The sequence below is a fragment of the Alnus glutinosa genome, chromosome 1 (assembly GCF_958979055.1).
Source record: "Alnus glutinosa chromosome 1, dhAlnGlut1.1, whole genome shotgun sequence".
Lineage (NCBI taxonomy): Eukaryota > Viridiplantae > Streptophyta > Magnoliopsida > Fagales > Betulaceae > Alnus > Alnus glutinosa.
Genome location: NC_084886.1, coordinates 23,837,671 through 23,853,636, shown reverse-complemented (window position 1 = coordinate 23,853,636; position 15,966 = coordinate 23,837,671). Strand labels below are relative to the sequence as shown.

Here is a 15,966-nt window from a genome sequence, read left to right as displayed (position 1 = left end):
GGATACACACCTAAGTCAAATAATAAACAGATACCAAATTGTACCAAGAAACAATACAATTACCAGACCATATGCTAAAATCAACTAGGCCCTTAATCTCTCAGAGTAGATAAAGCAAGGACATGGATACAGAACTATTTATGAAGAGCATAACCGACCATAAAGTAAATTTCAAGAAATAATGCATCTGAAGTGAAAACACAAGCTGCTCCATTTTAAATACCTTTTATCTTCTCATTCAAATAAAACATCCAAATATACAAGCTATACAACTTAAATATAAAGTTCGAATGAAACATACCATACTCTATAGCACAAAAGACGTGAAGTTTTCGAATCGAATCTCTTTAACCTTGCCCATCAAATTGAGCAAAATTATGACCTTGTGCTCCTATAACATATAGAAAAACAAACAAAGGTGTCAACTGTCAGAAATTAGCTGTTGTTGTTCAATTAAAGCACAGCAAAACATATTTGACCCACAACCATTTTACCTAAAATACGTGACAATAGAAGATCATATTGGCGCTTTGATTCTTTCTGAATCTCCTCAACATGTCGGTTTGCTTCTTTTTGAATCTCATCAATACGTCGATTTGATTCATTTTGCATTTCTTCTATTTGTTGATCTCTTTTTCTTTCTTTTTCCAATAATTGATCTGACAACTTGGTCACTTCGAGCTTTGTTTCCTTTAACTCAAGGTTGACTTAGGTGCCATATCGCGAATGTGAAGAGGATGGGGTAGGTATGACATATTTTCCCATCCCTCTAACATGGCCAGAACGTTTCCCACCAAGAACTTGTGTAAATATTTCATCTTCATTTAAGACAACTTCTTCGTCAACCAACATTTCTTGCATCAAATTCTGCACAAGCAACATAAACTTTAATTAAATAATTTATACAATTCAATTATATAATGAAAAAGTTATATTTCAATTACTTACGTATCGTTTTTCACACTGCGGAGTCACAAATGACCCATCTTTCTTTGTGTGAGAGGTCTTATAAAAGTCAATTACCTTAGGTTCCACCCCAGTTTGTCTCTTCTGCACATAATAGACACATGATTAACATATGCTCTAAATATAATTATTAAAATAATATAATAGTATAAAATTATTACCTTACTATGGCGATGACTAATAAAAGATCTAGAGCCGGATGTGTGATTGGTCTTCAACATCGATCTATTCACCTTATTACGTAAGGACTTACGCTTCCAATCTTCGTTGGCAAATGATTCACATATCTTATGCCACGTGGTTTGTGACATATTCTTTTGAACTTTTGTCTTGGCCATTTTTAAGTCTGTATTACCACCGCATTTTAGGAATCTTTGATGAAGACCATAACGAAGTGTTTTATAACTATTTGATAAGGCCAACTCCACACTTGCATTGTGTTCATTCACATTCTCATCTAAATCCCACTCACTCTGAAACATAATAGATAAGAAAACAATAGTCTTAACATTTTATATTATATGTAGTAATTAACATAACATCAAACAATAAAACTCACCAAAACACGATTTCTTAACAGTTGCCGCTCATTTGGTGGGACATGAGTCCAAGAACCATGCCAAAGGTCGGCGTGTTGACGAACAACTATTGTCACTCTCCTACTAAATTGACTAGCATTATCGCCTACAGGTCCTCTTGCCTCAGCAGGGATTTCTATCGGAACGGGACCATGCTCTATAAGATTACTGAACTTAATAGATTTATTCTGACCTCTTTTCTTCTTGCTGGTCATAACAGCTATGAGGCAAAATATGAAAACCTAGTTAGTAATTTCTGGTGAAGTAGTTTGTTCAATAATAGAGCTTATTGCATAAATATTATATGTGCACTTACAGGATGTATTGGAGGGTCCCTGTGTCATCATTTGACATGGTTGTACATCAGTTTCAATAGCCACTTGGGATCCTAAATTTGTGTCCCCATCTTTATCATTGAGCTGCAATGGCATAGAACGAGTCGTGGCCATACATCGTTTTCGTCCTCGATTCATTGTGTATAACTGATTCTACAATAGTAACAATGGATAAGAATATGTGAAAATGTAAACATACAATAATACTCAAATGATTTCTAATGAGGCAAACAAATCATATGCTTATATCATCTTACCATATATCACAAAACAACAAATAAATTTCACAATAGAATATATTCAACACATATCATCTTCAGAGTCTGTATCAGAGTTGCAAGATAACTCTTCTTCATGAGAGGAGTTTGTATCATTGTTGCTAGATAACTCATCTTCATCATCGTTGCTAGATAACTCTTCTTCATCATCATAGGTTGTTTCATTCTCCTCATTATTGGCCTCATCACTGATTAACATGCTTCTATCAACAACTATTGGTTCCACATCATCTCTACGTAACAGAGTTGAGTCTTCATCGTTTCCTTGTTGCACAGGTGCATGACTCCCAACACATTCATCTTCTTCGTCCTCATCACCAAAGCCTTCGTCATCTTCTTCAATCTCTCCCTCTAGTACAGTTGGAACATCGTATATATTTCTATGGGTCACCTTTTGTACTACTTGCCAACTACTACCCAATTTGGCATCTTTTAAGTAAAATGCTTGTGAAGCTTGGCATGCTAGGATAAATGGGTCAGATGCATACCATGTACGCGATGTATTCACACTCGTAAAATGCTCATCTATTTGCATTCTTGTTCTATGCCCAATGTCCCACCAATCACACTCAAATAAATACACACGATTTCGACCATAACGTAACACTAGAATGTTCTTCAACTCACCATAGAAGTCAATATTCTTCATGCGATGCTCACCTGGAACAATTATACCACTATTTTGGGTACGTAGAGTCCGTTCATAGTCTTTTATGTGAAACCTAACCCCATTCACAATACAACCTTTAAACATTGCAACTTGATGATCCGGTCCGCATGCAAGATCATATATTTGTTTAGACACGGTTTCTACATTATGCCCACATATACGATGTCGGAACCAGCTTTCGAATTCGGCTTCATGCTTACTCTGGATTTCCACTGTTCCTTCTCCTTCGATCTTGTCATAGTGTTCACTACATAAAGAATAATAATTACTCTAGCTACTTTATTATCAAGTAAATCATGCATAAGTTAAAAGAACAATAAATCATACACTTACCGAATGTATGAAGCAATTTCGTCACAATTGTTAAGCACATACCATCGAGCCTTTGAGAGAACTTTATCTTCAGGTTTTATAAATTTTGCTGCTCCTAAAGGACGAACTCGTTGAGAGAACACAGACAAGCCTTTACTCTTTTCCACCTGCCACCCATCACTATTCCGTTCTTCACGAGTCCATTTTGTCTCAATCCCCCGAAGATACATGGAGCAGAATGTCAAACATTCAACTGATAAATATCCCTCTGCAATTGACCCTTCCGGACGTGCTCTATTCCGCACAAATTGCTTATATTTACCAAGACATCTTTCAATTGGATACATCCAACGGAATTGTACTGGTCCTGCAAGCTCGGCCTCTCGGGGTAAATGAATAGCTACATGTATCATTATATCAAAAAAAGCCGGTGGAAATATCTTTTCCAACTTGCATAAAATTACAGGGATGTCATCCTTCATTCGCTTCAAGACATCTAATCTCAATGTTCGTGAACATAATTCCTTAAAAAAGAAACTCAACTCAATCAATGTTGTACGTATTTCATTCGATAAATATGGACGAATTGCAACAGGAAGTAATCGTTGAAAGAAAATGTGACAATCATGGCTTTTCATTCCCGAAATCTTACCTTCTTTGACGTTCACACACCGACTAATGTTAGATGCATACCCATCAGGGAACTTCACACCTTTCAACCAATCTAAGAAACTTATCTTCTCAGCTTTTGACAAGGTAAAATTTGCATGTGGCATTGATGTGGATGTACCATTTGGTTGTAAGTGCAAATCTTTACGTATGCCCATCACACACAAATCCTGTCGTGCCTTGAAAGTGTCCTTCGTTTTTCCATCAATATTCAGTAATGTACCTAAGACACTATCACATATGTTCTTTTCAATATGCATAACATCTAAATTGTGTCTCAGTTTCAATGTTGACCAATAAGGCAAATTAAAAAAAATACTCTTCTTCGTCCAATTCAACTCATTTTCTTTGCGCTTTCGCTTTCTCGATTTTCCATTCTCATCTTTTCCAAATTGCACATTTGTTAAGTTATTTAGTTGGTGTAACAATTGATCACCAGATAATTCATTAGGCTTCATTCTATGCTCCTCAGTACCGTCAAAGAGAGATTTTTTTTTGCGCCATATATGCCCCTGAGGTAAGAACCGACGATGACCCATGTAGCACGTCTTAAATCCAAACTTCAACCTTCTAAATATTGTATCCTTGTTACATACTGGACACGCAAGCTTTCCCTTAGTAGACCACCCAGACAAGTTTCCATATGCAGGAAAATCGTTTATAGTCCATAATAATGTTGCATGCAACTTAAAATTCTCATGTGTCGACGCATCATACGTAGGAATGCCTTCAGTCCATAATTCTTGCAAATCATCCACTAACGGTTGCAGATACACATCAATATCATTTCCAGGTGCCTTAGGTCCAGGGATAAGTAAGGACATTATCATATATGGATCTTTCATACACCTCCACGGAGGTAAATTATACGGCACAAGTACTACTGGCCATATGCTATATGATGTACTCATATTACCAAATGGGTTGAAACCATCACTTACTAAACCAAGTCGCACGTTGCGGGAGTCCTGAGCAAACTGAACATGTTCTTTATCAAACTCTTTCCACAATATTGAATCAGCTGGATGTCTTAGATTTCCATCATCTTGACGCCCATCTTTGTGCCACCTCATATCTTTGGCAATATCTTTCGACATAAACAACCGTTGCAATCTCGGTTTAATTGGGAAATACCGTAAGACCTTATGTGGAATTTTCTTACCTTTACCTTTGACCGTTGCCCATCTTGAAGTTTTGCATGTTGGGCATTCTTCTTTATCAGCGTGATTCTTCCAAAAAAGTATGCAATCATTCTTACATGCATGTATCCTCTCATAACTAAAACCCAAGTCTTGCCTCAACCGGTTTGCTTCATAATATGATCTTGGTAATGCCTCTCCATCTGGGAGAGCTCTCTTTATCAAGTCAATCACCATATCAAACGCCTTGTTACTCATATTGCAAAGTGTTTTTATATGAAGTAGATTCACAGTGAAAGAGAGCTTTGAAAACTTCTTACAGCTTGGATAAAGTTCACATCGGGCATCTTCCAACACTTGGTCAAAAGTTCTCGATTTGTAATCATTGGTTGTTGGACCTGGAGTAGTAGAGGATTCACCTGCATTAGCACCTGGAAATGTCCCCATACCGATGTCATTTAACATTTGTTCAACCTCATCAATATCCTCCGAACTTGCATTATCATCATTATGATTGACATGCTCATTTATACGAAACGAGTCTTCTTCCCCATGAAATACCCATTGGGTGTAGTTCATATCAATTCCGTTAATGAACAAATCATCTTCCACCATGTCTATAGGCTTATAATAACGATTCTCACACTTGTGACATGGACACTTGATCCTATTAAGCTCATCCACGTGACCACGTGCCATTCTAATGAATTGTTCAACACCTTTGGAATATTTCTCACCAAATCTATGAGTTTCCTGCATCCAACTCTTATCCATCTCGATGTCTGGTTAACTAAAGTCTTGGTACTAGTTTATAAAACAAGCTACAACGGGACTGGGTCAATAAAGGTAAAATTAGTATTAGTTTTAAATAAAGCTATGAATATATACAATGCTTTTATTACACAAAGGATAAAAAGATAAATTGCACAAAATCAACAATATGACAATATAAAGTTATCAAACATCTTTCTTCTTCAATAACAGTCCAAGACAACTTCAAAACTATTATTAAGTAAGCACAATCTAGAACATTAGATTCGCATAGCTTGCTATAGATTTGAATTCACTGTTTTTCCTATAAGTAATATAGATTAATGTTAACCCTAATAGATGAAAGATCAAGTAAATTGCATAGCAAAACATAATAATATGAATTATTAAAAATCTTAAGAAGTCATTTTTTCAAATTTGAAGAGATTCAATATATTAATAAAAAACCAGAAAGCAAACTTTTGAAAATAAAAAATTTCAACTTCAAATTTGCAGTGTTTGTGATTGTGCAATGAATATTGTGTACTTACATTTTTGGCAGCAGTAATAAATGCTTCCCTGTGGCTAATATCCGAATTATTGGCCTTGATCCTTTAGATCTCCTCTCTACATAGGAAAGAAGTTTTGTCTTACATGAGAAATGGGAATGTTATAGTTTGAATATATACAATGTTTTTATTACGCAAAGGATAAAAAGATACCCAAAAGAATCAATGGCAAATTTGTTACTTTATAAACTGATTGTATATAGATGGCACTCGCTGCCTCTTCTTGGGAGTTGAAATGGAAAACAACAGCTCATGATTAGACAACTCAACAACAACCAAAAAAAAACCAAAGCATGGGAAGTCACCTAAAAAAAATCTCAATTCATTTGTAAATCCTCAAATTATTTACAAACTATTTACAAACACACCAAAAGCAGCTCACTCTCTATTTTACTTCAACATCAATATTCAAAACAATTATTTATGAACCACCTAAGTGCCTATTGAAAAACTATAAAACTTTTTAAAGAAAAGTGCATCCCAATTAAAAACTAAGGGAATTGAAATCGCGCGATTACTCAGAAAGTAAATATATATTTTTATATAAAAAAAAAAAAAAGAAAAAAAGAAAAAAGAAAAAAAAAGAATGATGATTGTAAATAATACACATTTATTAAACAATACAAGAATATATAACTCTAGCTTTCTGAAACACTTTTCGATTGATTAACATGTTTTATTAAAATTCTAAAACTTTTAAATTAAAAAAAGGCATGACTTCGAGCATCCCTAGAAGCCTCACCAAATTTTACTCACCATTGGGAAAAAAAAAAAAAAAAAAAAGTTGAATAGTAACATAATTTCTCTTCTTGAATTCAAGAAAGAAAGAAAAGAAAAAAACATTTAGGCTTAATTAAAACTAAAATACACAAAGACTCTTATTCTACACATATGCATGTGAATCTAAATTAGAAGTACATTAAAACAAAATGGTTTTCTTGTGATAATTAAGAGAGATATTAAGCTTAATTGTTCTGCCTGATTGACACATCCAATAAATTAAATGACACATCCAATAAATTAAGCTTAATTTTCTACTAGATTGGCACATCCAATAAATTAAATGACCAATAGAAGCTAAATTTAAAAAGGAGATCGAGCCACAGTACATATTAAAAAAATAATCTAGTAATCCATCAAATTCATTAACAAAATGTAATCATAAAAAAACATAAACATATTAAGCTTAATTAAAAATTAAAAACACAGACATATATGCAGTACTCTTAGACGTACATGACAACAAAGACGTGGTTTTTGTGTGATAATCTAGTTGGTGTAGGCAATTTAATAATTTTCTAGTTTCAGAAAAAATAAATTAAAAAAAAAAAAAAAAAACCGAATCAGTCTTGACTGCAAGCCTAAAACGATCACCAACCCCACATGAGATAAAACTACAATTAATCCAAGTTTCTCATAAACTATTTTGTGGAAAAGGGGAAAGTTTTAGGTCACATATCGCTATCAATCTATAGGTTTTAGGTGTCACCACACATACTTTCGTCCAAAATTGTCTAACAATAAAATATCCAAATCTCAATTCAAAGGTATCACTGTTTTTACTATTAGCACTAAAATAAAATAAACATAAAATTAACCTCTAAATAATAACAGATTCAAATCCCAATTCAAAGGATTACAATTTTTTTGGGAGTGAAACGTACAGATAAATAAACATAAATTAATCTCTAAACAATAAAAGATCCAAATCCCAAATCCCAATTCAGATCAAAACGAGATAGAGAGTGAGAGAGAGACCTGAGAGAAAGAAACTGTTTTGATGATGAGCGCCGCTTTTCTTTGCTTTCTTTGTTTTTTTTTATTCTGCTTCTTAAACTATAACAAACAAGTTTTGGTTTGTGCGGGAAAGTCTCCCGCGTGCAACTAGTGGAAGTTGTGTTTCTTTTACCTTTTTTTTTTTTTTGGTAAATAGCCTAGTTAGTCATGAATGGGAGTACTGCATGTGATGTAGGACGGAATTTAATAATATTTTCAGTGCAAACGAAAATAGAAGAGATGCCAAAAATAATATTGAAGCAAAGCCGTTTGATTAGAAGTTTACCTGTTTGCAGACAATGGAAGTACAAAAGGAAAGACTTGATCGTCAAACCAAGAGTTTATTTTATTTTATTTCCTTATTAGAATTAAGACTTTATTTCCTTTACTTATTAGGACTAGATTTGCTTTATTTATTTGATTTCCTTTTAGAATAAGTTTTACTTTTACTATTAGAATAAGGTTTACTATTGCTATTAGGAAAGGTTTACTTTTACTACTAGAATAAGGTTTATTATTGCTACTAGGAATAGGTTTACTTTTTCTACAAGTATTTCTCTCCTATAAATAGGCTTGCTTATTATGTAAAACTCGGAATCAATTGAATTATTATAAAATCAGAGAATTCTCTCTCAAATACTCTCCGGTGCTACTGATGTAGCACATGAAGGTCCCTAGAAGTTTCTAGAAGATCCCTAATAAATAGTTTATATTTATTTGATTTCCTTTTAAAATAAGGTTTACTTTTACTACTAGGATAAGGTTTACTATTGTTATTAGAATAAGGTTTACTATTACTATTAAGATTAGGATTACTTTCTCTACAAGTATTTCTCTCCTATAAATAGGCTTGCTTATTATGTAAAAACTCAATCAATTGAATTGTTATAAAATCAGAGAATTCTCTCTCAAATACTCTGCGGAGTTTTATCTTTCTTTTAGCCTGCGGGCTTGTTTTATCTTTTGGGGTAGAAGACGAAGATGCTTCTCCTTGCAGAATCGAAGACGCTGTTATTTGATTAGTTACCTTAGTCTTCCGCTACGTCAGTTGGTATCAGAGCAGGCTTTATCCTGATCATGGCCAATCAACGCAACGGTGACAATCCCCCTAACGACGCTGATCGTGACAGGGAGGCTCCTTGGAAAGCCGAATTCCAAGAGTTCCAGCAAACAATGCGAGAAGAGATGCGCCAAATGCGAGAGATGATGGAGCGCATGCACATGGGTCCTAATCGTAATCATAGGGACAATGATGCCCATGATGACGATGGGATTCGAGTGAGGCCTATTCTTCACCGACAACTTGCACCCATAAACCGACCACCGGTCTATGAGGATCTTAGTGACGATGAAGACTTCGTTGAAGGGGTGTTCGGACAGAACGATGGAGTAGATCGACGAGGTGAAGGACGTAGGCGCGCCGGTCATGGCGGCGGCGCAGGCTTCAGAGGTTATGAGCGCGGTGGAGCTGGCCATATGGGGAATGTCTATGAAGGCGCTGGCCACCGGGATGCTTATGGAGAGCAACCCAGACGTCAAGATCACGGTAGGGAGGAATCCCATGAATACCGAATGAAGATTGATCTCCCATCATTCAACGGGCATCTTCAAATTGAAGATTTCCTAGATTGGGTGACAGAGGTAGAGAGGTTCTTTGATTACATGAATATTCGCGAGGATCGCAAAGTGAAATTAGTGGCATACAAATTCAAGGGAGGAGCTTCTGCTTGGTGGGAGAAATTACAGATTTCCCGTGCTCGACAAGGGAAGGGACCGGTAACTTCATGGTTGAAGATGAAGCGGCTACTCAAAGCACGATTTTTACCACCGTATTTTGAGCAACGACTATTCCAGCAATACCAAGAATATCGACAAGGAGGTCGAACCATTCAGGCGTATGTTGATGATTTCTATCGCCTATCCGCCCGGAATGATCTCATGGAGACAGAAGATCAACAAGTTGCAAGGTTTATTGGTGGACTGCGTGTAGCAATACAAGATAAAGTCTCTATGCATCCTGTCTTTACTTTGAATGAGGCAGTTAGCTTGGCAACTCAAGCCGAGAAGCAATTGGAGCGGCCTAGAGCACCAACTTGGGAGCGAAACCCGAGCGATTCAACGAGAGCAACACAAGGTCGGGGAAAGCAATCTCTAGTTCCGACGGTCACACCAAGTCAACCAGTGACTTCCACGGGAAAAGGAGCCAGTAGCAGTTCAAACATCCCGAGACAACCATCCAACAATCCGTACGCACGGCCCGGTCCAGACAAGTGTTTCAAATGCAACCAACCAGGACATAGATCTCATCAATGTCCCTGGAGACAGATGGTAAACTTGATCGAACCTGAGCCAAAAGAAGGATCCGAGCATGGAGATGATGATACACCCGAATATGAGGAAGAGGAGTTGGCTGACGCTGATGAGGGAATCCCACTTTCCCGATCCTTAGTAATTCAACGTTTACTCTTGACCCCGAGGCAAGAAGATCAATCCCAAAGGCACAAGATTTTTCGTACTCGCTACACAGTCAACCAAAGGGTATGTGATGTGATTATTGATGGTGGTAGTGGGGAGAATGTAGTGTCAAAGGAGATGGTATCGAAGTTGGGTTTGAAAACTGAGAAGCACCCTGCTCCATACAAGATCGGATGGATCAAGCGAGGAACCGAGACACTAGTAACCGAGAGAAGTCGTTTCACATTCTCAATCGGTAAACATTACTCAGATTCTATTTTATGTGATGTAGTGGAGATGGACGCATGCCACTTAATCCTAGGAAGACCTTTGCAATTTGATGTGGATGCCCAGCACCAAGGAAGGGCTAATGTTTACATTATCTTTCGGGATGGTCGGAAGATAATATTTCGACCCTTACAAGAAGTCAAAAATTCAACTCATTCCAAGGGTAAGCCTGTCCTCCTATCCACTGGTTCAGAATTTATAGAAGAAGTTAAGGAGGCCCGAGACATCGTAGCATTGGTGACTAAGGGAACACCGAATTCCGTCTCACAAGAAGTTCCCAAGATAATGCAACCGATATTAGAAGAATTTCGAGACATCATGCCTGAAGAGATGCCCGAAGGCCTGCCACCCACGAGAGATATCCAGCACTGTATTGACTTAGTGCCAGGAGCAAGTCTCCCAAACTTGCCACACTATCGAACGAGCCCAAAGGAGAATGCTATTTTGCAAGAGCAGGTAGAGGGGTTAATTCAGAAGGGACATCTGCGCGAGAGTATGAGTCCATGCCCAGTACCGGCCTTACTTGTACCAAAGAAAGATGGAAGTTGGCGAATGTGCGTGGATAGCCGGGCAATAAACAAGATCACGATCAAGTATCGATTTCCAATTCCCCGAATAAGTGACATGTTTGATATGCTATCTGGGGCTAAGATTTTTTCGAAGATTGACTTGAGGAGTGGATATCACCAAATCCGTATACGACCGGGAGATGAATGGAAAACTGCGTTCAAGACTAAAGAGGGGCTTTACGAGTGGATGGTGATGCCTTTCGGTCTTTCAAATGCACCAAGCACTTTCATGCGACTCATGAATCAGGTATTGAAACCTTTTATCGGAAATTTTATTGTTGTCTATTTCGATGATATTCTTATCTATAGTCGCAACCCGGTGAATCACATGGATCACGTGAGGAAAGTATTGGAGGTCCTCCGTGAAAATAAGTTGTTTATCAACTTAAAGAAGTGTAGCTTCATGATGGATCAATTAGTCTTCCTCGGATTTGTGGCTAGTGCCGATGGAATCAGAGTGGATGAAGAAAAGGTGAGAGCCATCAGAGAATGGCCTACGCCCAAGACAGTGGGAGAAGTAAGAAGTTTCCATGGGTTAGCAACTTTCTATAGAAGGTTCGTTCGGAATTTCAGCAGTATTGTAGCACCAATCACTGAGTGTATGAAGAAAGGAAAATTCAACTGGGGTGACGAAGCTGAGCGAAGTTTCTCAATCATCAAAGAAAAACTATGCACGGCACCTGTACTTGCCTTACCCGACTTTGACAAGCTGTTTGAAGTTGAGTGTGATGCATCAATCGTCGGGATAGGAGCTGTGTTATCTCAAGAAGGGAAGCCTGTGGAATTTTTTAGTGAAAAGCTCGGAGAAGCAAGACAAAAGTGGTCAACATATGAGTTGGAGCTTTATGCTGTGTTAAGAGCGCTCAAGGTGTGGGAGCACTACCTAATCCAACGAGAGTTTGTCCTCTATACTGATCATCAAGCATTAAAGTTCATCAATAGTCAAAAGAATCTAAATCGGATGCATGCTCGGTGGGTTTCTTATATCCAACGGTTCACTTTTTCTCTCAAGCATAAGTCGGGCAAACTGAATCGTGTAGCTGATGCTTTGAGCCGTCGAGCTACCTTGCTGATAACCATGAAAGCTGAAGTGACTGGATTCGAGTGCCTAAAGGAGTTATATGAGGAAGATGAGGATTTTGGTGAGACTTGGAAGCGTTGCAAGGCGGGGCAACCAGTTTCCGAGATACACATTCAGGAGGGGTATTTATTTCGTGGGAATCGGCTATGCATTCCGAGGAGTTCCTTACGGGAACAAATAATCCGAGAATTACATGCTGGAGGATTGGGTGGTCATCTGGGAAGAGATAAGACTATTGCTCTGGTAGAGGAGCGATATTATTGGCCGCAACTAAAAAAAGAAGTAGGTAATTTTGTCCGACGATGCCAGACTTGTCAGGTCGCCAAGGGGCAAACTCAAAATACAGGACTATACATGCCTTTACCAATACCGGAAGAACCGTGGGAAGATGTATCTATGGATTTTGTATTGGGTCTCCCGAGAACCCAACGAGGAGCAGATTCTATAATGGTAATTGTGGATAGATTTTCCAAAATGGCTCACTTTGTTGCTTGTAAGAAAACATCCGATACTGTTTAAGTGGCCAATCTATTTTTTCGAGAGTTGGTTCGATTGCATGGGATCCCAAAGTCTATCACTTCTGATCGAGACACCAAGTTCTTGTCCCACTTTTGGCGAACATTATGGAGGTGGTTCGACACAGCATTGAAGTTCAGTAGCACGAGCCATCTGCAGACGGACGGGCAGACAGAAGTTGTTAATCGAACTCTAGGTAATTTACTTCGTTGTATTGCAGGCGATAAACCGAGGCAATGGGACCTGGCTTTAGCTCAGGCTGAGTTTGCCTACAACAACATGGTGAATCGATCTACTGGGAAGGCACCATTCGAAGTCGTCTATGGGAGAACTCCAAGACTTGCAGTAGATCTGGCAGTTTTACCTAAGTTACCGAGAGCAAGTGTCGCAGCAGAGCATTTAGCAGAACGGGTGAAAGCTACCCAAGAGGAAGTTCGTCAGCGTCTAGAAAAATCCTATGCTAAGTACAAGGCAGCAGCAGACAAGGGTCGGCGATCAAAGATTTTTCAAGAAGGTGATCTTGTGATGGTATATCTTCGCAAGGGACGATTACCGACTGGTGTTTCTGGAAAGCTGAGGAATAAGAAGTACGGTCCATGCAAAATACTTAAAAAGATTAACGATAATGCATATGTCGTTGACATTCCCGAGGACTTGGCGATATCTTCAACATTCAACGTGGTAGACATTTTTGAATATTTCCCTCAAAGCGGAGTCGGAATTTAACTCGAGGACGAGTTCTTTTCAAGAAGGGGAGACTGATGTAGCACATGAAGGTCCCTAGAAGTTTCTAGAAGATCCCTAATAAATAGTTTATATTTATTTGATTTCCTTTTAAAATAAGGTTTACTTTTACTACTAGGATAAGGTTTACTATTGTTATTAGAATAAGGTTTACTATTACTATTAGGATTAGGATTACTTTCTCTACAAGTATTTCTCTCCTATAAATAGGCTTGCTTATTATGTAAAAACTCAATCAATTGAATTGTTATAAAATCAGAGAATTCTCTCTCAAATACTCTGCGGAGTTTTATCTTTCTTTTAGCCTGCGGGCTTGTTTTATCTTTTGGGGTAGAAGACGAAGACGCTTCTCCTTGCAGAATCGAAGACGCTGTTCTTTGATTAATTACCTTAGTCTTCCGCTACGTCAGTTGGTATCAGAGCAGGCTTTTATCCTGATCATGGCCAATCAGCGCAACGGTGACGAACTTCTCCAACAACGCTGTTTGTAGGGGAGGGGCTCTTTTGAGAGCCAAACTCATGGGGTATCCGAGCCGGCATTATCCGGATTCGATGGCCAACTTATACTACAATAACAACTTCTATAACGACGTTGTTCGTGACAGGGAGGCTCTTTGGAGAGTCGATTTCCAAAAGTTCCAGCAGACGATGCGACAATAGATGCGCCAGATGTGGGAGATGATAGAGCGCATGCACATAAGTCCTAATCGTAATCACATGTACAATGATACCCATGTTGACTATGGGATCCGAGTGAGGCCTACTCGTCTCCAACGACTTGCACCCATAAACCGACCACTGGTCTATGAAGATCTTAGTGACTATGATGTTCAACATGTTTCTAACCATATTTCAGAATCTCCGAATAGGAAACCCATATATGAAGAGAATGTTAGTTACAGTGAAAAAGTGGAGTTGCCGTCAAAGAAACAATATGTGCAACCACAACCATTGGTTCCAACTACTGTACCAGTGGAAGAATATTCACCACAAGCGCAGCTCATCACGATCACCACAGAAATAATTGGCAATGGTGATTCCTTTAAAGAAGACAATCAAGTTGAAGGTGACATTAAGAAAAAAATATTTGGAGAAATTATTATAGAAGGAGACAAAAAGGAAACGTCGTGTCTTGGCACTATCTACATAGATTTTTCCAAGTATCTTTCTCCGGAAGAGCCGCACGCTATCTATGTAGATTTCTTCAAGTATCTTTCTTTGGAAGAGCCTCGTGTGACTTATCGCAAAGAAAACTCGAGGATGAGTTTTTTTCAAGTGGGGGTGTCTGATGTAGGACGGAATTTAATAATATTTTCGGTGCAAACGAAAATAGAAGAGATGCCAAAAATAATATTGAAGCAAAGCCGTTTGATTAGAAGTTTACCTGTTTGCAGACAATGGAAGTACAAAAGGAAAGACTTGATTGTCAAACCAAGAGTTTATTTTATTTTATTTCCTTATTAGAATTAAGACTTTATTTCCTTTACTTATTAGGACTAGATTTGCTTTATTTATTTGATTTCCTTTTAGAATAAGTTTTACTTTTACTATTAGAATAAGGTTTACTATTGCTATTAGGAAAGGTTTACTTTTACTACTAGAATAAGGTTTACTATTGCTACTAGGAATAGGTTTACTTTTTCTACAAGTATTTCTCTCCTATAAATAGGCTTGCTTATTATGTAAAACTCGGAATCAATTGAATTGTTATAAAATCAGAGAATTCTCTCTCAAATACTCTGCGGAGTTTTATCTTTCTTTTAGCCTGCGGGCTTGTTTTATCTTTTGGAGTAGAAGACGAAGACGCTTCTCCTTGCAGAATCGAAGACGTTGTTCTTTGATTAATTACCTTAGTCTTCCGCTACGTCAGCATGCCAGATTCCATTAATTAGAATTGCTTTATGGGTTGGGTGGTTGGCAAACTTTGGCCTTTTTTTTTTATTATTTTTTTTTTCTTCTTATATATATATATATATGCGGTTGACCAACTTTGGCCTCTCTTTCTCTCTTTTTTTATTTTTCCTTCATATATATATATATATATATATATATATATATATATATATATATATATATATATATATATATATATATATATTTCTTTATTAATATTTTTTAAAAAAAAAAAAAAAAGACTAAAGTATTCTTATAAATTCCAAAACAAATAAAAAAAATTAATTGTTTACAAAAATTTAAAAAATTACAATGAACCCCCTTGGTTTTTCAAACTTTTTTTTTTTTTTTTTATTTTGTTATAATTATAATTTCTTTT

The 15,966-nt window shown here is 37.3% G+C and overlaps 1 protein-coding gene across 1 annotated transcript; it reads right to left on the bottom strand.

Moving 5' to 3' along the window:
* Nucleotides 1–2,179: 2,179 nt before the first annotated feature.
* Nucleotides 2,180–5,721, bottom strand: LOC133857306 (uncharacterized). The gene is made up of 2 exons (XM_062292561.1): nt 3,161–5,721; nt 2,180–3,074 (listed from the first exon to the last, which is right to left on the bottom strand). Exons 1-2 carry the CDS (start codon nt 5,719–5,721, stop codon nt 2,180–2,182), a joined length of 3,456 nt encoding a protein of 1,151 aa, XP_062148545.1.
* Nucleotides 5,722–15,966: the final 10,245 nt, after the last annotated feature.